General features: G+C 38.8%; 1 protein-coding gene across 3 annotated transcripts in view; it reads right to left on the bottom strand.

Moving 5' to 3' along the window:
* Nucleotides 1–1966: 1966 nt before the first annotated feature.
* agr2 (anterior gradient 2) overlaps nucleotides 1967–24156 on the bottom strand; it is a 41234-nt gene continuing 19044 nt past the window's right edge. Inside the window, exons 2-9 of one of the 3 annotated variants that reach the window (XM_074687380.1) lie at nucleotides 6848–6919; nucleotides 4712–4842; nucleotides 4544–4607; nucleotides 4415–4467; nucleotides 3088–3164; nucleotides 2801–2864; nucleotides 2254–2337; nucleotides 1967–2134 (exon numbers count right to left, since the gene is read on the bottom strand). In XM_074687380.1, the coding sequence (XP_074543481.1) occupies nucleotides 2085–2134; nucleotides 2254–2337; nucleotides 2801–2864; nucleotides 3088–3164; nucleotides 4415–4467; nucleotides 4544–4607; nucleotides 4712–4829 (510 nt within the window). In that variant the 5' untranslated portion in view covers nucleotides 4830–4842; nucleotides 6848–6919 and the 3' untranslated portion in view covers nucleotides 1967–2084. Of the gene's footprint in view, nucleotides 2135–2253; nucleotides 2338–2800; nucleotides 2865–3087; nucleotides 3165–4414; nucleotides 4468–4543; nucleotides 4608–4711; nucleotides 4843–4934; nucleotides 4975–6847; nucleotides 6920–24156 lie in introns of those variants that run through there. The other 2 variants (XM_074687379.1, XM_074687378.1) reach the window with 2 other exon arrangements.

Genomic DNA, 24156 nt, shown 5'->3' with positions numbered 1-24156 from the left:
GCAAATTTGAGCGCAAGAGCAGAGTTTTTAGAGACAAAGCCACAAAATCTGAGCAGGAAATCAATAAAATACTGCTCTCGAATCAATTAACAATGCTCTTCATTTAAGACAGGAAATTCATTCCACACACACAGACACCATCTACTATACAAAGAAATTAGATGGCTATCCCAAGGGAGATCACCGGTCAGAGTGTTTGAATGATAAAAACCGCTGCAGAGATTCCTCCCAGAAAAAAAGTCACTGCCTGCTTCACATTTCAGTGATGAGAAATGGGTCACAAAACTGGCTTACTTGTGCGAATATTCAACCTGCTGAATGAACTCTGTGGGCTCTGATTTTGCAGGGGGCGCAAGCCTGGTGCACCCTGCACAGTGTTAATTTTGTGCTGCGCACCTTCATGCACTGCCAATTTGACAATTTGGTAGACGGTCTGCGCAGAGATGGGTGTGACTGCACGCCAGGGGGAGTTGAAGGTGCACCAGGGGGAGGTGTCTGCATATTCATTTGCATATACATCTTGTCCTCTGCGCCTTTACTTCTCTTGGCACTGCAGGAAACTTGCAAAGTGCGCCGGTCATGCCCTGTCCGCGCGGCAAAGGCCGGCACAGGGCAGGTGCACGGCCCAAAACAGAGGTATATATGACATGTTTCAGACATTACCAGGGATTTTGGAAAAGTGATGTGGGGAATACACATCATATGGTTTTCTGCAGTGACAAGCATCTAAAGAAAAATACGCAGCAGACTGGACATGAACGTACTTCTAGTGTCATTGTCTCCCATCAGTCTTAGAGAGGTCCATCTTGTCGCATCTTAACAAGCCAAGGGCTCGCACTGATTCAGTGCTATGGTGAGTTGCATTTTTTGTTTTTATGGTGTATTTAATGTTGAAGGTATGGTTAACCTTAATCATTACAACCAGAGAGTGAGGGTCTGAGGTGCATAGTTGAAATTTTCCTGTTTCTGGTGAAGAATGAAATAGAGACTTCTGCCGGCCAGCAAGGTTTTATTTTCCTTTGCAACGAAAAAGGTCAGTCAACACGCGAGCGGTCAAAGTGAAGAAAGACCTCGAACAATGTTTGAGTAGAACATTTATGCTTGAGAGAAACGCTCCATAAGGTACTCTTCACGCCCCTCTGTCTGCTACAGGAATCCACATTGAGACAGAGCTTTCAAGGGGGGCAGAAGGTGTGAGAGGTCTAGACATAAGACAAAAGGATCTGGAAGCTTATTGAGGAATCAGGAGATGAGGCATCTCAAGCAGTGAAAGCAAAGGCAATGAAACTACAATTACAGGTGCAGTTTTTCATGTTATGATGGTGGCGCCATGTTACGAGGATGCTGCTAATAAAGTTGCATATGCAGTGGAATGATGTTTACTCTTATATTTAGAAAATACCTGGGTTTTGCTAGTCATATCTTTTTTATTTTGTTGTATCTATGTGCCACAGCTTAAAGGCTGGTCTGTAAATTGATATGCTAGAGGTTAGAATACATCAATATAACTTTGGTTTCATCTTTCATCACTGACAGTATTATTTGGTATTTCTGATTAGGACTCAAGTTAATTGAGAGATCTGGGGGGAAAAGAGGGGGAAAATCAGTCTGTTTTGTTTTTATAAAGAATATACTTGATAAAGGATATTATTTTCCTCAAATGGTCGTAAGTTTGCCCCCAGTGTACCTTGATTTTAGAAAACAAATGACATATTAATTTTAAGTTTTCATAAAGAAAAGCCTTATTACAAAATCACATTCCATGTGGAGTAAAACAACCAAAATTACTGCCAAAAATCAAGCAAAAGGTTACCTGAAAGGACAAAAATGTCCATGATAAACCCTGAGGGTTAAACAGTGAATGAATTCTGTGTATGAACTACAGTCTGAGGTCAACAGCAAGAAGACAAGAAAAAAGCATTGGTCTGTAAGAACAGGTCCATTTTTATTGAAAAGACACTCTGGATTAATAACAATGAGGACAGAGACAGGAAACCATAAAGAGGAAGTTGAAGATGAGGAAGGAGCCAGTGCTTTGTGCTGCAGCTTCACTCTGACAGCATGTTCTCCGCTCCTGCATCCACTCACAGCTCTTGCTTCAGCAGCTTCTTAGCCTTCTCCATGTTCGCTTTCACTGAGGGAGGGGAGCAACACATCACCATGACATCATCATCACAGCATCATGACATCATTCAGAGTTACGCTCAGGGGCATCATGATATTACCATTACGCCTTATCATGGAATCACTCACATAACTGCATGTCTTGTTCCTCGTAGGCGTACATGCGATTGGAATAGCGACCAACGATATCTGCTCTCACTGTCATGGAGGGATCTGAGGACACCCAGAGGTCAAGGTCATCAGAGATTCACACACTCAGCAATGAAAAGGGGACACACGCACACATTGTTGGGCCCATTTTGACTGGTGTAAGCTGTGAGTGGGGTTGCCTCATGTCATTCAGTTCAAATGAACAGAAATGACCTCATTGTAATAAAAAGGCCCAATAAATTTTGTATTAGCCCTGTGTTAGCATATGCTAACAGTACTACACCAGTACAAGCTTTCAGCCTGATATGCACACACAATAGCAATGTGTTTCTGTAGAGTTATTGTGTGTTCAGAGAGTAGATCATGTAAACAGACTGACTTCATGTTGTTCCATTCTGCTGCAGATTTTCTGTGAGTCACTAATCAAACACCCCAATGTTATTCTGTTCAAAATACCATAACCAGTAACACAGATCAGCTGATCAATCTGGAAATAAATGGACCAATCAGAGCCATTGTTTCTTACCCACAAAGATGATTCTGGGTACATAGGATCCATCAGGTGTAAGATGTTTGTCTGTGGTTTCATACTGGGGACAAAAACAATCAGCCAATCAGGGCACAGCTTCACTCAAAGATCTCTTCCATCATACAGAAACTACAACACATTAGCCTTGTAATGAAACACTCCACAGAGACTAACACATGTACGGACACATCTGCCTTGATACCTGTGTTTATCAGTGATTAAACTACAGCAGGAGGACACAAACACACACAGCCTCTTCAGAGGAGCAGAGGAGCTGAACTCACCATCAGGTTCAGAACAATGAAGTCTTCATCCAGAGTCTTCTGGATGTCATAGGTGTTGGCAAACTTTTTCTTCAGTGCTTCAGGACGACAGACATACAGGTGAACATGGGACATAACACAGATGATGTCACACAGATTGTGTCTTACTGTTGCAGTCAAGACTAGAAATGTGCAGGGCAGCAGTGGCAAACACCTTACACTGGATAGTGATTTCGTACATTTGCTAAGCCCTGTATATAACATCAACTTTAAGTCTATCAATAAAAAAACTTAAACGGCAGAAGAAAGATGAGCTTTCCCCCTACGCAAGGTTATAATAGTTAACTAAAACGAAACTAAAAAGGAAAACTAAAATTTTACATACATTGTAGTTAACTCAAAGTAATAAAAACTAGAAAATAAAATAAAAAAGATAAGTAAACTAAAACTGTATCTTGTGTTCACAAAACTAACTGAAACTAACCAAAATTAAAGACAAAATGTCCTTAGTTATAGTTTTTGACAATATTAATAGCCTTTAGGATTTAAAGTAATCCGACACATTTTCCCAGCCAATTTTACAAAAGTTTTCGGCAGCTGTCAGTACCGTACGGCATCATCATAGCGACGTACTGGGTCCTGCTTGTTTACTGCACTGACTGGTTGTGTGCTGTGCTGCGACGAAACGTAGTGGAGCACTGAATCAGAGCATCTGTAATAGTTAAATTGCATGTGAGTCTGACTTTAATTGTTTTTGAGTCTGTCTTTCTTGTTAGAGTCCAAGTTTCTAAAGATTTAAGCTCATATTATATTGTTTTATATAGATTTTGTTTATATTATTTTATGTAATTTAGGTTAACGTTATTTTTTATATAATTTTTGTATATATTTTTTATATTTCGTTTACATTATTTTTTTGTGTTGAAGGCAGCAGCCAACATTTCAGTATCAGCATTGACTGAGCAGTGAGCACTATGTTGGACTTGAAAATAAACAGTATGACAAAATATTTACTCTGACCTTTTTGAATCCTGCACCTGGCAAATGAGGTGTGAAAAAACTAAAACTAAACTGGAACTAAACTATAACTAAACTAAAACTAAGCCTTGTTGCAAAAATCAAAACTAAATAAAAACTAGAATGCCCGCTCCAAAACTAATTAAAACTAAACTGGAATGGAAAAAAATGTCAAAACTAACTAAAACTAAACTAACAACAAATCCAAAACTTTTATAACCTCGCCCCTACATCACCTCTATACCTTACAACTCCTTTACAGGTAAAATCCCCATTATCCCTGATTTTGGTTTTACACATGATGTAGATGTGGGTGGAGGCTCAGACTCACCTTGAGAGTGCTTACACTTCTCCAGGTGAAACAGAACCATCAGAGGCTTGTTACTGAAAGAAAAAATACACATTCCAACATCAGGTCCATGAGCACCCGAGGCTCAGTCACACTTGTAGAGTCACTTACCTTGACCTGGACCAGTACAGGGCCTCCTCATACGTTTGAGCCCATTTCAGCTGGTCTCCCCAACCTGCAGACACACACACACAGTTATGCACACACAGTTACACACACAGATACAGTTAGTGTCTCTGGATTATACAATGACAGGTTAATCTCAGGTGAGTCACAGACCTCGAGAGAGAGTTTCGGGGACCCTCTTCCCATCCTTTGGGATGTACTGTTTTGGGGTGGCAAAAGTGGACCAAACGGCTCCCAGTAAGAGGAGGACGGACAAAACACCTCTGATCATCTTTGCGGACTGGCTATAAGGAGTGGAACAGGTGAGACAGGCAGGTAACAGTTTCAAACAGTAACATGTAAATGAGGAGGAAACGCCCTGTGTCCTGTTTCTTACCTGTTCCTGGCTCTAGTGAGAGTGAAAGGCGACTGCAGCTCTGAGATCTGCGGTACCTGTTCTCTCACCTGTCCCCTATTTAAACACCTGTCCTATAAGGCTCCGCCCCCCTACCTGTTCGCTAGGCCACGAGGACTTAGACTCCTTAAACCAAACCCTTAAAAAAAACCTGTTAATTCAGGATAATGTGCATAAGTGTGTGTGTGTGTGTGTGTGTGTGTGTGTGTGTGTGTGTGTGTGTGTGTGTGTGTGTGTGTGTGTGTGTGTGTGTGTGTGTGTGTGTGTGTGTGTGTGTGTGAGCATTAGCTTTACACATTGTGGCATAAAAAAACTATTGAAACATCTGAACTGACTCTGAGCGTGCTCTGTGTGACCTCAGTTCATTCAGTTAAACACCACATAACAAAGATTACATTAAACTACAGTTATTACACTGAACTAAAGTAATAACACATTAAAAATAGTTATTACCAAAATACTACAATATCAATACTTGTTATTAATATAAAACTGCAGGTAAAACTACAGAAATTTAACTTTAATATAGTTATTACACTAAACCTCTGCAATTAAACTAAACAACAATAATATCACTGAACAACAGTTACACACTGTACTACAGTAGAATCATGAAACTACAGATAAGACTGTTAAACTACATGTATCACAATAAAACAAGTGATAACTTCAAAACTTTGGTTATCACAATTTAGCTACAGTAATCGCAATAAAACTACAGTTATTACATCGGACTACAGTTATAATGCTACGTTACAGTAATACCATTTAACTTAAAGTAATTGCAGGAAGTATATATTAAATACACTAAAATACAGTAATAACATTAAACTACATGAATTAAAGTCAAACTTAAGCTTCATTTATCATACTACACTACAGTTATTTGAACAAACTTGAGTTTTACACTTAACTACAACACTTACAACTCTGAACTTAGGTTATTACGCTTAATTAAAGTTATTACATTAGCTACAGTTATTACACTTAACTTGAGTTACTAAACTTGTCTGCAATTAATAGACTTTACTACTGTTATGACATCAAAACCACAGTCATTACACTGAACTTCAGGAATCAAATTAAAAGAATTACAGTGTTTACACTTAAGCATTTTTTTTTTTCATTTCAAACTACAGTTGTTGCCTTAAAACCACAGATATCACACAGAAATAAAGTTTCTACATTTGACTATAGTTATCACATTTACACTTTAAATATTACACCTAACTAAAGTTAGCACATTAGAAAAAACAGATATTACACTTCACTACAGTTCTTACATTAAAACCAGAGTTATTACATCGAAACTACATCCTATTAAATTAGGGATGTTGCTTAGAAACTACAGATGCATTTCTCATTTTAAAAAAAACATTTAAAAAAAAAAACAAAAAAAAACAGATGTCATATTAAAAAAAAAAAAAAATTCACACTTGAACAAAAACAAAAACAAAGGTAAACTTGCAACCATATCCTACATGCGTTTTAAGTCTTCCTCCTCAACAAGAAGTAGGAAGAAGTGAACACTTATTCAATCATACCCCTTAAAGTAACACTTTCCAAGGTCAATAATTGCTCCTCATAACAAACTAAATATAAAATATATAAGCTATCCCCTGTCACCTGAATGTTTTTTGCTCCTTTTCATTTTTTTAGTTCATGTTTCACATTTTTATGATTTTATGTCTTTGGAGGGTCATCATTTATCTGTAAATACATTGTGGACTCCGTGTGTGTGTGTGTGTGTGTGTGTGTGTGTGTGTGTGTGTGTGTGTGTGTGTGTGTGTGTGTGTGTGTGTGTGTGTGTGTGTGTGTGTGTGTGTGTGTGTGTGTTTGGTAAGTGTGTCAGTGTAAGTGTGTCTGGCTTGTGTCCAAGGACAGGTCAGCCTTACCTGAAAAAGAAAGTGAGGAGGATGATTGGTCTCTCTGTGATTGGCTCAGGATACAAAGGTGTAGAGTCTTACCTGTAAAGTCAACACACTGAGTCAAAGAAGGATGTTTGAATCCTTACTGCCTCTTTGTGCACCAGTTGAAAGTTTCTTAATAAAAAATTTTATTACATTAATAATTAAACTTTTTATAAACATTTGGATAACTTATGTGTAGCTGTGATGATTGAAAGAAGTCTTCAGTGGGTCTTTTATCTGAAAGGGTCTCAGTAACCTCACAGATCAATACAATATATATATATATACATGTGTTTAACAGAGTATATATATATATATATATATATATATATATATATATATATATATATATATATATATATATATGTGTGTATGTGTGTGTGTGTGGATATATAGAGACCTGTTAATGACTGTTGTTGATAGGTTCAACCTTTATAGTGCATTACAGATGTTATTGGTTAGTGTGGTGCAGTTGGATAGTGCGTTGGTCAGTAATTGAAAGGTTGCAGGTTCTAGCCCAGCTCTGGGCTACACATGGCAATGTGTCCTTGGGCAAGACACTTAACCCCAAGTTGCTCCCACTGCTGCGTCAGTGGTGTGTGAATGGGCATGAAAGGGCGTGAATGTGTTAGATATACTGGTGGATTACTAACATAGCAACTCAGTACCATCAGTGAGTGAATATGAATGGGTAAGTGTGACCTGCGGTGTAAAGCAGCTTTAAGTAGTCCATGACTAGAAAAGCGCTATATAAGCTCAAATCCATTTACCATGTACAATAAAACTTCATAGTAAATTTAACAAGTTAATTATCTCAATTTATCCATAAAAACCTTTAAAGCGTATTGAACAATAATAAATTACTGTAGACGAACATGAATCCTTTATGGTGTAACAAACACGTTTATTCTGTGGTTGATACAGCCATCCATCCATTTTCTGGACCGGTTATCCTATTCACAGTTGCAGATGGCTGGAGCCAATCTCATCTGTCATTGTGCGACAAGCGGGGTACACCCTGGACTTGTCGCCAGCCAATCACACTCACACCTAGGGACAGTTCAGATTGCTCAATTGACCTGATGAGCATGTTTTTGGACTGTGGGAGGAAGCTAGACATGCATGGAGAGAACATACAAACTCCACACAGAAAGGCTCATCAGCCAAGCTGGGAATCGAACTGGTGACTTTCTTATAGTGAGGCTGCAGCGCTAACCGTTGCGCCACCATGCAGCCCGTGGTTGATACACTAAACCTTTATTATGTTTTAAACATGTTAATAAGAGATTTATACAATAAATCTCTATGGTGTATTTAACATGTTAATTATTGTGGTTTATACAATATACCTTTTTAGTGTAATGAACATATGAATTATTGTGGTAAATACTAAAAACTTTTATAGAGTATAAAACACGTTTAATATTGTGGTTGATACATTAAACATCTTTTTGCTATTAATCATGTAAATTATTGTGGTTGATACATTAAACCTTTATAGTGTGTTTAACATGTTCATTACTGTTGATACATTATCCTCTATAGTGTATTACAAATGTTGGTTGCTTTGTTTGAAACCTTGATAATTCAGTGTTAATATATCATCCTAATAACTGTGGTTGATAGATTAATATTATAGATTATTTCATACAAAATATGTTTGTATCTGACATATCTCAGCTCGGCCTCTTTGTTTTGAAGCTGGCAGGAGAACAGATGTTGGAGCACCAGTGTAAGCAGACAGGTTATATATCTCTCCTGATAAAGAGAAATCTCATTAAGTTGGTGATGTGGTCAAATAGGTTAAAAGCTCCTGTGTAAAGATGCTGAGTGGCTCATGTATCAGTGGGATAGGTCTTCACTGATCTTACCCCCTGAAACAGGGAGCTGACCAGCTGATCTGAAGAGAACAGGATAAAACCCGCCTGACTGACTCACCTCCAGATAGTGTGGTTTTTAGTAGACCTGAAGTGAAGCTATAAACAGAGACGGTTTTTCACAGAGACACACACACGGACTGTTAGCACACGTACCTGTAGAACCAACAGAACAAACAGACAAATATCTGTGGTGTGTGTGCTCCGTTTGTTCTCCTCTCTGTACATTAAACACTCTGACTGAATGTTGGTCTGTGAGCAGGATGTGGAGCTGAATGCTGAGCTGTCGTTACTCTCCTTGCTTTACTCCAGTATAGTCATTGTGTCTCTGTGTATCTTAGGTGTGTGTGTGTGTGTGTGTGTGTGTGTGTGTGTGTGTGTGTGTGTGTGTGTGTGTGTGTGTGTGTGTGTGTGTGTGTGTGTGTGTGTGTGTGTGTGTGTGTGTGTGTGTGAATGTGTGAGTGCGTGTGTGTGTGCGTGCTGGTTAAATATTTACAGAGCAGGGCAGGTTAAATGCCGCTCCTTTTGACACTTCACATTCAGCAGCTGCCCCCAGCCCCACCCTGATTACACGGATACACACACACACACACACACACACACACACACACACACACACACACACACACACACACACACACACACACACACACACTGGTTTAAAAAGGATGTAACCTCCTGTTTCAGAGCAAGGTGGTGCACACCTGAGCCCACCTGTGCTCATGTCACTCACCATCAGACATGACTTCCATGAACAATAAAAATGAAGTCAGTGATGAAGAAACAGACACCATGACTGAAGACATTTGACTGACAGCTTGGTTATTTCCAGCAGTAGGTCAGTCACCACCTGGTGGAAGGTCAGCAGATAACAGCTGGCTGAGGTCTCTGAGCAGAGCTCTGTCTTCAGAACGTTTGTTCATTTCTCATTTTTTCAGTTTATATGCCATGTTCTTACCTCTTGTTTATTTAGTGTTAAATCTCTCTAGCTAATCATTTACACATTTCTTTGTCATTACCTGTGATCACATGCTTGATGCCAGTGTTGCTGGTGGGAACATGGCTCGATGTGGCGAATATGGCTTCACAAAGGGCATCCATTGCTTAACCTGACATCAGTTTTGGTAACTTCCCTTGCCATCCATCCTCAAACACTCGGAATGGGATCAGGGGGACACACAGGATGGAGTTAAAGCTGGGGCCCAGACAGCAAGATAAGTCCTCTGTCAGGCAGGCACTGTGAACTCGAGTGTGCTCCAGTCATTACAAGGGACCCACCAATATGAATTCTTAGGGCAGGTACCGGCTGCAATATTTGGCGAAGAGAAACAAAAATGTAACAGATAATACACTGCCTGGCCACAAAAAAAGGCGCCACCTGGATTGAACTAAGCATATAGGTAGGAGCCTCCTATGGGATAATTACTACATGGGCGATTATCTTTCAGCTGGTAACAAGTTATTTAACCCCAAATGGTGCAATGAGCTGCTTCTCATTTCTTCAACAAGATTTCAAGATTCAAGATTAACTTTATTGTCTCACAAAGTGAGAAATTCATTTTGGACCAAACACCCATGCTGCAGTCACATCAGACAGCACATCATACACACATAAAGCAGAATACCTAACAAAGTGCCAGGCGCAACCACATAATGCCACTACAGTATGAGTGAATACAGTAGTGAATACATAAAAGCAAATAAATACAACCAGTTAAAACAGATGAATAAATAGTAGGGGAGCTAACTGTGCAAAAAAGCAACCTGTGCTAAAGAGCTAACTGTGCAAAAGTGCTACTGTGCAAAACATGCAAAAATCAGAGTACTGGTCTCAACTGTTCTGGTTGACCATTTTAATAGACGCAGGGATAAATGAATTTTTGAATCCGTTTAGTCTACAGTGAGGAACTCTAAATCTTCGATGGTAGCAGCTCAAACTCACTATGTAGAATGTGTGATGGATCATTGATTATTTTATATGCCTTTTGCAGAGTGGCCTGATCATAGATAGTCTGACTGTGATATGTGAAAAGACACATCCTGTGTTCGTAGAAAAGATGTTAGTCTGTTGGAGAAGGGTCAAATCATTGGCATGCATCAAGCAGAGAAAACATTTAAGGAGATTACAGAAACTGTAATAATGTGTTGGGTTAAGAACTGTCCAACACATTATTAAAAACTGGAAGGATGGTGGGGACCCATTGTGTTCCAGTAAGAAATGTGGTCAGAAAAATCTTGAATGATCGTGATTGGAGATCACTTAAACATTGAGTGAAATCAAATGGAATAAAATCAACGGTAGAACTCAGGGCTGTGTTAAACAGTGAAAGTAAAAGCATTTTTCCACAAGCACAATGAGAAGGGAACTCAAGGGATTGGGACTGAAGAGCTGTGTAGCCTTAAGAAAACCACTGATCAGTGAAGCTAACCAGAAAAAAAGGCTTCAGTCTGCCAGGGAGCATAAAGAATACACTCTGGAGCAATGGGAGAAGGTCATGTGGTCTGTTGAGTCCAGATCTACCCTGTTCCAGAGCAATGGGCCATCAGGGTAAGAAGAGAGGCAGATGAAGTGATCAACCATCATGCCTAGTGCCTACTGTCCAAGCCTGTGGGGGCAGTCTATGATCTGGATGGTCAAACACTGGAACAGGTTTGTATAATAAGGTTTCCTGGAGTGTTTGTTACTGAACTAAATTAAAAACAGCAAGCAAATCTTTTAAAAATAAGGATCAGCTCAAGGATCAGTCTTACTTATTCATAAGGCTCTCGTAAGATCTACTCTAGAGTATGTATAGCAGCAGTAAGTCATTGAAAACATCAGCGGTAGCAGGGTTTCCAGAGGAAATAGGGGATTTTGCACTCCAAATAGGAAGAAACAAACAATACCTCTAACAAACTGTGATGAACTCTTATTGTTGGGAACAGAGTGATACTCACATTTAGAGCATCAGTTAGATCACCAAACTACACGAAGTGTGTGTCCCTATGATTCACAGCTCTGTCCTACAGTTCTGACTTCAGTTGTCCTGCTCTGGTTCTTCATGAGACCATCAGTAGGTTCTGATAATCAAGTGTGATCAAAGGGAAAACTGACATCAAGTAAGTGAGCAGCACAGAGAATATCAAAGGTACACTGAGCAGCATTACAGGGTAAACTTATTGTATTTACAGGTGGCTCAAAAGACTCTGAGACCAGCAAACCAGGATCCCAGAGTTAAATTGGTAGTGAAAAAGGCAACATCAGACCATCAGTCAGTATCTGCAGCAGAGCTCAAAGCTTAGTACTGTATTACAGTATGAAAAACTGGGCAAAAAAAAAATGGAAAAACTGGAGCTGGGCAGCTCCTTAAACTATGATATCAAGGCAATCCTTTAATTAATTAATTAATTAATATTGGTTTTTTTTTTTTTTTATTAATTCATTGATTATGTTGTCTTATTTAAAAAATATATATTTATGTACTTGTATATTTATTTTTTTTCATTTTTTTGGTTTGGTTTAGTGTATATCTATAGCTATCCATCTATCTATCTATCTATCTATCAATCTATCTATCTATATATATATATATATATATATATATATATATATATATATATATATATATATATATATATATATATATATATATATATATATATATATATATATATATTTATTTATTTATATAGTTAGTTTGTTTGTTTTTTTGTTTTGTTACATTTATTTTGTTTGTCTTTCTCATTACATAGTAGAGTTTTGGTAGTTTGCTGTAAGTTCCTGTGCATGTGTTGAAGTTGACAGAAATGAGGTGGTGAATGTTCTTACCCAGCAAAAATAAAGCACCTGCAGTTTTTTTACTGGGACAGGAAGGTGTGTTAAAGGGGTGTTAAAAAAAAGAAACACAGGGCAGAAGCTAAAGGACAGAGGGTGTCATTTCTACACTGACTACAAGACATACAGGACACAAATCAACCCTCAACAGAGTTCAGAAACATTTAGCTAGTGATGCATTAAATGGGAACAGTATTGTTTGTTTCTCTCTCTCTCTTGGTTCTCTTGGTTAGTGTTTTGTCATTCCACTGCTCCGCTCCAGTCCGGTAGGTGGCAGTAAAGCATCTTTGATTTCAACAAAAGGGAGTGGAAGAAGATGGTGGTGACGTCACGGATATGACGTCTAAAGATCCAGGGTGCGTTCAAAAACTCCTTCCTAACTCCTTTCCTTTCAACTTTACCTTAACCCCGATGGAAAACGTCACAGGGTCAAGGAAAGGAGGAAGTAAGAGGAAAGGAGAACTGCGGTAAAAGAGGGGCTGTTTCCCAAAGCCCAGGTACCTTGCCTTGCCTTGGTCTGATGTGGGCGTGGGCAGGCATCCACATCATCAGTCGCTGCCCAAGTGCTGTTCCAATGTTCATGTCCTCTGGAGGCATATGTCCTCTGTTTGGTTAGCATGTGGCTAATTGACCAAGGATACACTGTTGTGTCCTTCGCTGCCTTGCCATTGCTATAAATACCCAACATGCAATGCGTGAATCTACGAAAAAGGAAAAAATGGAAGGGAAAAAAACACACCAGAGAGAGACGCTCCAGCAGAGGAACACAGTAAATTCTAATCCAAATATAAGTAACAAAATACACCTCTGAAAATAACAACTTATACCATGTCCACCACTTAACTCTTTTGTGTGTCACTCACGTAACTAAAATTACTGAGAAGCAGAGTGTCAATGATGTGACAATAAAAAGGCAAAAAGCGTACAAAAGTGGCAAGCCATGACAATATTTGTAGCTGCTTGAGCTCCTCCCACGTTTGTATTTAACTTTCCAAGCACTGTCCACAGTGCAACACATGTTATGTAAGACAATGTAACTCCAATTACATATACATTTTTGACAGGAATCTGATGGTAAAATATGCCTTTGTAGGCTGTTCCATTAGCATCTTCTTTTGATCAGAGGCAGGACACTTGCCTTGGATTGGAAGGAAGTGGCTTTGGATGCACTGCCTTCGAAGGCAAGGCAAGGCAAGGCAAGGCAAGGTACATGGGCTTTGGGAAACAGCCAGGAATTCGACTGCACTTTCACGTTGATGTCATATTTATGCGATGACGGCTTCTTGTGACGCTGTAAGCCATGACCAACTACAATGTTCTGAAAAAGAGAACTACAACAACCGCCCTTGAGATCTGGGGCCTGTACTGCGAAGCTGGATTAGCTCTTAGAGAGATAACTTCCTGGATAAGTTTCAGGTTTTCTGTACTACGAATGTGGATCTCTTTTTATCCAGACACGTTGCCCCGGTAACTGATGCTTAACGCCAAACCTGATCCGGAGCAGGTCAAGTTCCAGGATAAGAGCTCACTGGGTGTGACAGACTGCCTGCTGACCAATTGGTTCTCTCGGGCGGGCATAAAAGACCGCTCAGTCACCAATTTGCTCAGCCGGAGTGAAGTCCTCCCGCGTGGGATCACCCCCTGTCTTTTTGGCCCAACATTTTTTCTTATGGGCTGTGAACAAACAATATCTCACTGATCATCATAACTGAGACATTGTCAGGGAAAAGTAGAAATGTGTGCAAATGTAATCTTTCATACTGACCACTTTGAAGGATGTTTTTATATTTATTTTTTATTTGCTCCCACTTCCTTTTTTCCGATTGCTATTGCATCTGCAATACAAACTGCCTATAATGAGCGTTTTCCTTGGGATTTGTAGGAAAGTGGACTCTTTCTAACTATGAGGTCAGATATGATGCTGATCACACACACACTGACTGACAACATGAATGAATAAGGACCTGACTGCCCGTGTCGTCACATGATGAGATAGATCTATTAATATCAGCATTTTGGAAATATACACATTCACAGAGTCAGTGATTTTTTGCCAGCAATCCCTCCAGCTTCTCACGGCCGCAGTCGTGTTGCTCCTGGCCTGAATAATACTGTGGTACTCCTCGTATTTTTGCAGTATTATTTGCTGCTCCTCTGTGTTGCTAGGCGCTGCCCAAGTAGCTGCCTGTTGCAGCAGCTCTCTCGTCTTTGTCCGTTTCTTGTAATTTTTTCGTCTCTTTTTCGTCATCTTTGTGTTTGGAGTGGATCATCACTTTGTATGGTTCATTGTTGGTCATGGACACCAAACTTTTTGTGGCTTCTGCGATATTTTTACTACTTTTCTCCTGTGTTTGTCTGGAGATTCTACATGTAACCATGGCCACATTGTTTACATGCGAAATTAGCTGTTAGCAGCCTGTAGCATGTCAATGCTAACTAGTGTAGGGCTTGATGATTTCCCTCGAGCTGAGGAGGAGGAGGTGAGGACGACGTGCTGGTTCTCGGATGTGAGCTGGGAGGTGACGACGTGGACCTGTCCTTCCATCCATCGTTGTTGGGAACATGGGATCTAGCCCCGCAGGATGGATGAGCTAGCCGTGCTAACCCAGCGGCATCGTGCTGTTCACGGACGTGGCTGACGGAGCTGACATCGGATGCCGGCCCCACATTGGAGGAGCTTCACCTGCTGTGAGCAGACAGGATCCAGGAGACAGAGACTGAACAGACTGCTGGGGAGGCTCAGTCCTGGACCCTGTGGAGGTGGAGACTGGCTGGGCTGGAGAGTGGTGGACGAGTGGTGGACGGGATGTCGTCATCTAATTTCTTATGGACCTTTTTGCACTTTCTATACTCTTTCTTACTTTTGTTTTCTTAAATGCTGCGGTGACTCCTGAATTTCCCCTCAGGGATAAATAAAGTATTTTCTATTCTATTCTATTCTATTCTATTCTATTCTATTCTATTCTAAAGTAGGCTGCTCTCTTCTCCATTGTGGAACATGCTCCAGGGCCACTAACCACGCCCATTTTATGTATGCGCGCACAGATCCCAGCCAGATTCACTTATCGAGTTGGTAACAAGCTTCGTAGTACAGCAGATCTGGATGAAGGAGATCCGGTGAAGTTCAGCGAGTTGTCGCAAAGTTATCCTGGATGACTTAATCCAGCTTCGTAGTACAGGCCCCTGTTCTACACAGAGCTCAATGCTTTTTTTTTTGTTTGTTTGTTTTTTGTTTTTGTTTTTATTGATCCCCTTTATAGACAATAATACATTTCTTGAGAAACAAAAGCAAAAAGCCAGGGTACATAAGCACTGACTAGTAGACAATATAAAAAATTAAAACAACAACCGCAACATAAATAATAAAGACAAAGAAAAAAAATAGAATATAGTAATAAATATAGAAACAAAAATAGATGTACATACAACAAATAGACATCTAAATTCATAATTCATAAATGTAGAAGCTGTGGAACTGATGTCAATATAATGACAGCTTATCACCTACCAATATTAAACATTTCAAAACTATTTTTTGTTTTTATTGCTTTCTTGTTCCCTAACGGGGCAAGGGACTGTAAGTATAATTCAAAACACTTGTAAAAAAAAGTGAAACTAGGTTTGTCTCAAGCAAATTTAGCTTTGTGTTTATGGAATTTTGCATAAAGCAATATCAAATTAACAACAAATGCTTTATGCAAGTCTACAGTGGTGTCAGAATGAAAACCAAAAATGTTCAAATGCTCAAACTGCAAATCAAAGCTCATATGTAACTTATCATTCATACATTTTGCAATATCTCTCCAAAAGCCTTTTGTGTGGCTGCAATGCCAGAAAATGTGATTGGCTGTACTAAGCAAAATGAACAACTAACATCAATATCTTTCTTGAATTTCTGCATGTATTTTTTAACTGGGTAAATTTTATGTAATATTTTAAAAGAAACTTCTTTGATTTTATTAGTGACCATATATCTGTGGGGTAACATCCAGACTCTGGCCCATGGTATATTTGTTTTAGATTTTGCCCAATATGCAGTAACATAAGGTTTTGTTACAATTTCTTTCATAAAAAGCTCCCGAGTAGCTCTGTTGTTGCTCTTGCGAGATCCAAGACAAGCTTTGCCACAAACAGTGTTAAGTGGATTTACAATGGAGACAGTATACAGCTGAAATGAGTCTCTGTACAAAATTACAACACCTGTTGGTATGGAGTGAATCACCTTGTAAAATTCTTTTACTGAAACCAAAAAATCAAATTTTAGTATAAATTCCTCATAGGAAATTAAACAGCCATCTGAGCACAGCAGCTGAGCGACAGTGTGAATGTCTCTGTCAAACCAGTTTCTAAGGAAGAGGCTCTTTCTGTTGTGTAGAATGTCTCCTTTATTCCATAGGTAGTAGTTGTGTGGAGAGAAATTGTGTTTGTAGATTATTTTCCATGCAAGTAAGACCTGTTTATGGAACTCGGACAGTTTTTGGGGTATTTTATTAATTTGATAATTGCACACTAACAAATAAGAAAGTCCACCTATTTGGTTAAATACAAATTTGGGTATAAAATTCCATAAGGATGAATTATTTCTAAAGAAACGTTTTAACCAATTGATCTTGAAAACATGGTGTAATGATCCAAAATCTAAGAAGGCAAGCCCTCCATTTTTTTCGAGAATTGATTACAACGGATTTACGGATATAATGTATTCTGTTCTTCCAGAGAAAGTTAAACAATAATTGGTCATTTTTAAAAAAAATTGTTTTCCTGTTTAAAGCCAGAGAGGAGGCAGCATAAATAAGCCTTGAAATTCCCTCAGCCTTTGCTAGAAGCACACGTCCGTTCAGGAACAAGTCTCTCTGCAACCACAGGTTGAACCTGCTTCTGCTTTTTTTTATTCTGGGCTCAAGATTGAGAGAGCATCTTTCATGCTTGTTATAGTGATACCTAAATAACTCGCCCTACTTTTAACACAGATTTTATCAATAAAAGTTATATCATTGTTCTTTAATGCAAATAATTCACACTTACCTAAGTTTAGGCACAGACCTGATGCTTTAGAGAAGAGCAAGACTGAATGAATAGCCGGCTTAACTTGTAAAGCATCTTTAAGAAAAAGTGTAGTATCATCTGCTAATTGACTCAGACAAAACTTTCTACCAGCGAAAGAGATGCCCTCAAAATCACATGATTTTATATATGGACAAAACATTTGCGCCACCACTAAAAACAGATAAACAGAAACGGGGCATCCCTGTCGTATTCCTCTCTCCTGGTAGAACCTCTATGTGGTACCATCAGACAATTTTACAGAGCTGTTAGCATTTGTGTAAAGAGTTTTCATAGCATTACAAAAAAACTCCCCAAACCCAAATTTTTCAAGACTATAGAAGATAAATGAATGCTCAACAGTATTAAAAGCCTTGTAAAAATCTAGGAAAAGAATAAAAATATCATCTATGATTAAATCTGAGTAATGAATCCAAGACAAGTCTTAAGTTATTAACAATGTGTCTTTTACTCATAAATCCTGATTGATTTTCGACAATTATTGAGTCCAAAACTCCTTTAAATCGTTTTGCAAATATTAAAGCAAAAATTTTATAATCATTATTTAAAAGAGTTATGGGTCTCCAGTTGTCAATCAAAAGCATGTCCTTTTTGGGCTTGGGTATTAAATTAATTAGCCCCTGTGACATCGTGGCAGGGAGTTGTGCTCTTGCAACACTTTCAGAGAAAACCTTAAACAAAAATGGTGCCAGTAAGTCTGAAAATTCTCTGTAAAATTCTGAGCTGATGCCATCATTCCCAAGTGATCTATTATTCTTAAGTTTTAGAATAGCATCTTGCACCTCCTGTTGGCTGATTGGGGAATCACACATCAGCTTCTGAGAGTGAGTAATGGCTCTAATAGAGTCACTATTTATATGACTGAAAAACAACAACATGGCAGTATGATCAAACTTTGATTTGTAGAGAGAGGAGAAATAATCATAACAAAATTCAGATATTTCTTTCTTTTCTTTAGAAACAGACCCATTGATATTCAACTCAGATAGAGAATTCTGCTTGGCTCGAGATTTCTCTAGTTTAAAAAAATATGAGGTCATCTGTTCACCTTCCTCTTGCCACTTCTGCCTTGATCTGACAAAAGCCCCATGTGCCTTATCAAATCATCAAGTTTTGTTTGAAGTTCAACTAATCTGAGTCTATCTTTAGCTAACAGTGAATCTGGGGAAAGGCTGGTTAGGGATGCTATCTCAGAAGTGATGTCATTGACTTCTTTTCTTCCCAATTTAGCTAAGTTGCTGGAATATTTCCTCATGTATTTACTGATTTCAAATTTCAACAGTTCCCAATTTTGGCCATAAATGTTGTCCTTCTGAGCTTGATCCCAATACCCATTAATCAGTCTCTGCAGTTTGGTTTTCACACAATTATGTTTTAATAAGGAGCAATTCATTTTCCAGTATGAGAAATGTTTTTTATATACACTGTCGCTAAACAGGTTAACTTCAAGGAAAACTGCTTTATGATCTGTCAGCAGGGTGGGTAAGAGATCAACTGTGATAAAATCCTGATTAAGCAAATTAGAAACAAGCCAATAATCGAGTCTTGATTGTATTGAGCTGTCCTTGTTTCTCCAAGTATAAACTCCCTCCATACATCATAAAGATCCTATTTGCTCATCAGTGTTTTTTGAGACATATTTGCCCGTGAGGGTTTACCAGGCCATCTGTCAAGAGATTCATTCAAAACAATTTCAAAGTGCCCTCCAATCATTAAGTATGCGTTTGAATACTTTTGTGTTAAAATGGTAAGCTCCACATCCAAAGAGTCCAAAAGCTCATCGTTTTCTGACCTACTGTTGTATCCATAAATATTCATCAAAATGAGAGTTAGGTTTCTTATTCTACAGACCAGAAAAACATAATGACCCTGCTTGTCGCACAAAGCCTGCAACATTTCCCCTTCAAAATGCCCCTTTAAGTTAACAACCCCAGGAGAGTGTTCGGTTCCATGTGAAAGCCAAATATCGGTACCCCACTGGGTTTTCCAAAACCAGAGCTCATTGTTTCCGTACATCTTCGGCAGGTGACGTATTTATATACGTCAGTCGCCGCAATGCATTATGGGGCGTCCTTTCTCCTTTCCTTTCGTAAAGGATGGTCCAGTGTTTCCTAAGCTAAAGGAGCTAATAAAGGAAGCAACGACCTTCCTTTCCTTAACGTTTGGAGAATTGGAACCAAGGGGCAACATCCGGTTCGTAGAAATGAAGCCTATGCGGAAGTGCTAAAAGTCGCTGTTCGTCGAGACGCCGCTTGAGGCTGGCTGCAGAAAGACCGGAAGTTACATAGACCCCCAGCCAAAAAAACGGACTTTTACGGCATTAAAAAGCATATTTACAGCCTGGTTCAACAAACGGCTTGGGTCTGAAACGTTGACTTCACCATCGGCACACACCGTGAGGGGGGTGAATTTTTTTCTAACATTTTCCTTTTGATTATATCTACATTTATCGACTTTTACCATATTTGGATAGATGAGGGCGTGGTTGACTTGACTGACAAGCGAGCGTCTATTAGCTTTTTTGCTCGGAGGCTAGGTTACAGATCGTGTAGTTGAGCTTGAACTGTTTTCATCATAAATGAATCCAAAAGTATCCTACTGTGCCTTGGAATGTACTGACAGACCGTCCAAGAAGTCGGTGCAGCAGCTTTTCCGGTGAGTAATTCGTTTTCTATATTTTTTGTGTTACGGTATTAGCAGGTGTTAGCACGTATACGCTAGCCGAACCGGGCGGCTAGCAGCTCTACGCCTATGCCGTAGACTGCTCACGGCCCACGGCTTATGAGTTGAGCTTGTTAGCCAGCTTACCCTGTGGTTTGGATCGCTTTTAATTGCCGATCAAGTCACACATGCAGGCAGTGCTAATGGAAACCTATGACAGAAAAGCATCCTGGCATGTGTTTGGATTTAAATGTAGAATAATTAATTTTTCGCGGTTGTTAAAATGTGAAGTGCAAAGCTACCGAGTGAGATAATTTCAAGTCCACCACATGATCATTAATCTGGTACTGTGGACGTCGATTTGTCCAAAAAAAAAATTATCAACGAAGAAAACGGTCCGACTGATCTGTATATTTTAAATTCCTGAAAAGTATAATGCCATAATTCAGTAGCTTTCATTATGAGAATCTGAGGATGTATTGGTACGTGGTTTACAGTCTATGAGGTTACGTTGTGTTTTAATTACACTACAACAGCCTTGAAATACTTTGTGCTGCATTTGTTAAAACTAGGGAGAGGCCATAAGAGAGGCTCTTAAAAACAGAAACAGTATGTACAGAGTGTGTGCTGTATTCTTCGGTTTTTATCTGTGCCTGTAGGTGAATCACACGTTTCGTTCGACAGATAGAGGGCTAAATAGATGACTGCAGTGAACTCCAAGTGGGATACATTGTGAAAGCAGGACATCTCACTACAATGAAGGGGACAATATCTATTCTCTGAGTACAGCTTAACCCTCAGGTGTGCAAAATATGAAAGCCAGTGCCCAGACTTTTTTCATTATCTTTAAAATTCTCCTTGGGCTTTGAAAAAATATGTTTTCATTGATTTTTTTTTCAAATATTTGATCTTTTCAAAAAGTTACAGACATGTTTATGCCAGTGAAGTACATGTGTCTAAGTATTAAGTATAAAAGGGTATGAACTAAATGTATAAATGTTTTGGTTAATCGATGAATAATTATTTCTCTCTATTATGCTATTCAAAACATTTTAACATATATGCAAACATTTTCTTTAACTTATTGCAATATATATTTCATCAAAATCAAATCCCATGCACTAAGAAGAACGGCATGATATAGACAGACTGATATGCAGTCCCACCATAAAAACCATTTCATTTTGAGGAAAATGACTTTAAATTGCTGCTGACTTCAGTGACTACTGTGCGCCAGTAGCAAGGTGCAACTGCATTACAAGATTCAGGTCTAACACTGCATGTTGGAATCTCATCTCTTAACTCTCATGTGATTACAGTAGAATTTACAACACTATTTTGATTGCAGGAGAGGCATAAATGAAGATGAACATGTTTTATAGTGTAATTGTCAGTGTACAAATACTTATCAAACCAGTCATTTGTAGGGAGTTTTTTTTGTCATAGAGCGGTAATGGAAGGGTAATTGCTTTTATACATAAAATCTCTGACATTTATTTTAGAAATATCTTTTTTTCAGATGAGAGTGATGAATGACCCATGATTCATAATTGAAACTAAGCCTCTAAGTGACTTATATGCTCTGTTAGTCGTTGCATCATTTTCAGTGTTGATGATATTAGTGACTGCAAAACTTTCTGAAGTTCATTTCCGTGATTTTACCTGTGCCCTACCCTGTGTGTCTGTGTTTAACCTCCAGTGCCTCCTTCAAGATCCTGCCCTTCGTCCACACTGCCTAGCTCCCTCTGTTACATCCTCTGTGGATCTGGATCTCTGGACTTTGGATCAACATACATCTTGTGCAATAAAACCCTTAAACTGCTCTCCTTGATCCAATTGAAAGTGTTTAAGAAGGTAGTATTAGTATTTCCTTTTGGCTTGTTAAACTAATCATACTTTTTAGGTAAACTTGTGGGGGTTCAAGACTCAATGCTGACTGTTAGTAGATGTATTGACTTGATGGATAACTAATTAAAATTCTGTTGTAATCAGGGATATTTGCTAACTAAAGACTTTTTCAAAACTCAATGGGCCTCCTTCATTTTTTCTTAAAATCATCTCATGCATTGCTGTCATTGTATGAGAAATGTATAGTTAGTGTTGTAATGTGATAGTAAGAAGTGTTGTTTGGACCCAAGCCCAGCTCAAAAAAGGCCAGAAATGTCTTTGGATGAAAGAAACTTAAACAGATAAATTTTCAAAACAAGGCAACAGTACTGTAAGGGAAAAGGGAAAGTTGTTGTACAGTCTGGTTTAAAAACAGGTCTGACCGCAGATGAGCTGCAACTGGGTGCTCAGGTGCGCTGTGTTACCTGATGTACAGGTGAGTATGTCCAAAACGGTGGTGAGTGGGAAAAATACTGCGGCCAAGTGGCAGAACTGTGAAAGTGTCCACAAAAACAAATCAGGTTGATAGAATTGCTTACAGTTGGATCAATATCTAATTGTTACTAAATTCCCATTATCACAGCCAGACAATGCCTGTGAGAGGGTGGAAGGACATTATCATTTAAGCTTAAAAACTATGTGCAGCAGGCAGGTATCTTATTCTTGATCTGAGACAGTTTATCCAGCACCTGACCCGCTGTTTTACTTGTGCTGTTAGTGCACATATTTTTCCAATGCATTATTCCTTTTGAATCTTGACTTTGATCAGAATGTTGTTAAAAAAAAGGGCTGTCTTTAAACCTAACTTACAATTTGGGGGCAATAGTCATTAGTTATTCTGTATAGAAAAGTAACTCACTCCAAACAGAAATATAATGCTTTCTTATTAATGTTCCGTCACAGAAAAGCTTTGTGTTAATAAAGCCTTTTCAATGAGCGAATGAGTTGATAGTTCATGCTTTTGAGGGTATCTGAAGCCCAAAACTTGCTGTCAGAAATTCACACAAAGTGATTCAAACATAACAATAATTTATTCAGTGCAAACATATTTTTAAACTGTTGTAACAAGAAACAAAACTGTACAGACTAACACAAACTTTAAAAAAATTACTTCAACACGCACAAACAAAAAGTCTTAAAAAATGAAGTCCATGTATATGCGCTAAAAGTGTCACTTCTTTAAAAGTCTGGTTAAGACTGACTGCAGACTGGAACCCAGCACACTAGCTGTCAGTGAGAGTCTCACGAAGCCTGCCAGTTAGGTCTGCAATCCATACTGTGTCAGGAACAGATACAGACACAAACATGAAATAGTTTTGGAAAGATGAAAAAGCACAGAAAAAAAAACAGTGTTATGGCTTTGGATTCTTTTAAAATTTAACCTGAAACTCAACATTTGAAATGAAAGTGATGGACTATCAAATAAAAAGTTCCCGAAGACCAGCTTCAAAGGCAGAGACAGTTCACTGTGTTTTTAAGACACTGTGCTAATGTATTTAAAAAAAATATATAATTTCCCCTAGGTGTGAAATAACTCCATCCCTCAAAAATAGTCCAGGGCTGTCATGTCTAATGTGAGGGTGCTCAAGAAGCACACCACTATTTATAAATTTTCTGCTCTTTTCTATCTTTGCTGAGTTTTAACTTTCCACTGGCATCTCTGGGTGATGCCAGACAAAATTCTTTTCATGTCTGGGTGCTGGACACGGAGCTGCTGGAGGTCATCTTTCATCCCAGGTTGCTGCAGGTGTCACAGGTGGTTCAAAATCCACAGGGATGGTGTTTGGAGGGCAGGCAGTCATGGCTTGTTCTTAGGTGTATAAGGGAAAGTAAAAATATATATGTTAAGAAAGAGATTTTTTTAACTGTCATGTCTAAGTAACTACCATACTTTTTGCTATTTGAGTACCAGTTTTACACAGTCTTTGGACTCCTTTGTGGCAAAACCACAACAGCATAATATTAAATGCATTGCAGTATGATGTACTTCC

Source organism: Halichoeres trimaculatus, unplaced genomic scaffold (genome assembly GCF_033239565.1).
Source record: "Halichoeres trimaculatus isolate MK-OKI-2021-1 unplaced genomic scaffold, fHalTri1.1 fHalTri1_scaffold_14, whole genome shotgun sequence".
Lineage (NCBI taxonomy): Eukaryota > Metazoa > Chordata > Actinopteri > Labriformes > Labridae > Halichoeres > Halichoeres trimaculatus.
The sequence above is the reverse complement of the archived record's forward strand: the minus strand, read 5'-3'. Positions and strand labels throughout refer to the sequence as shown.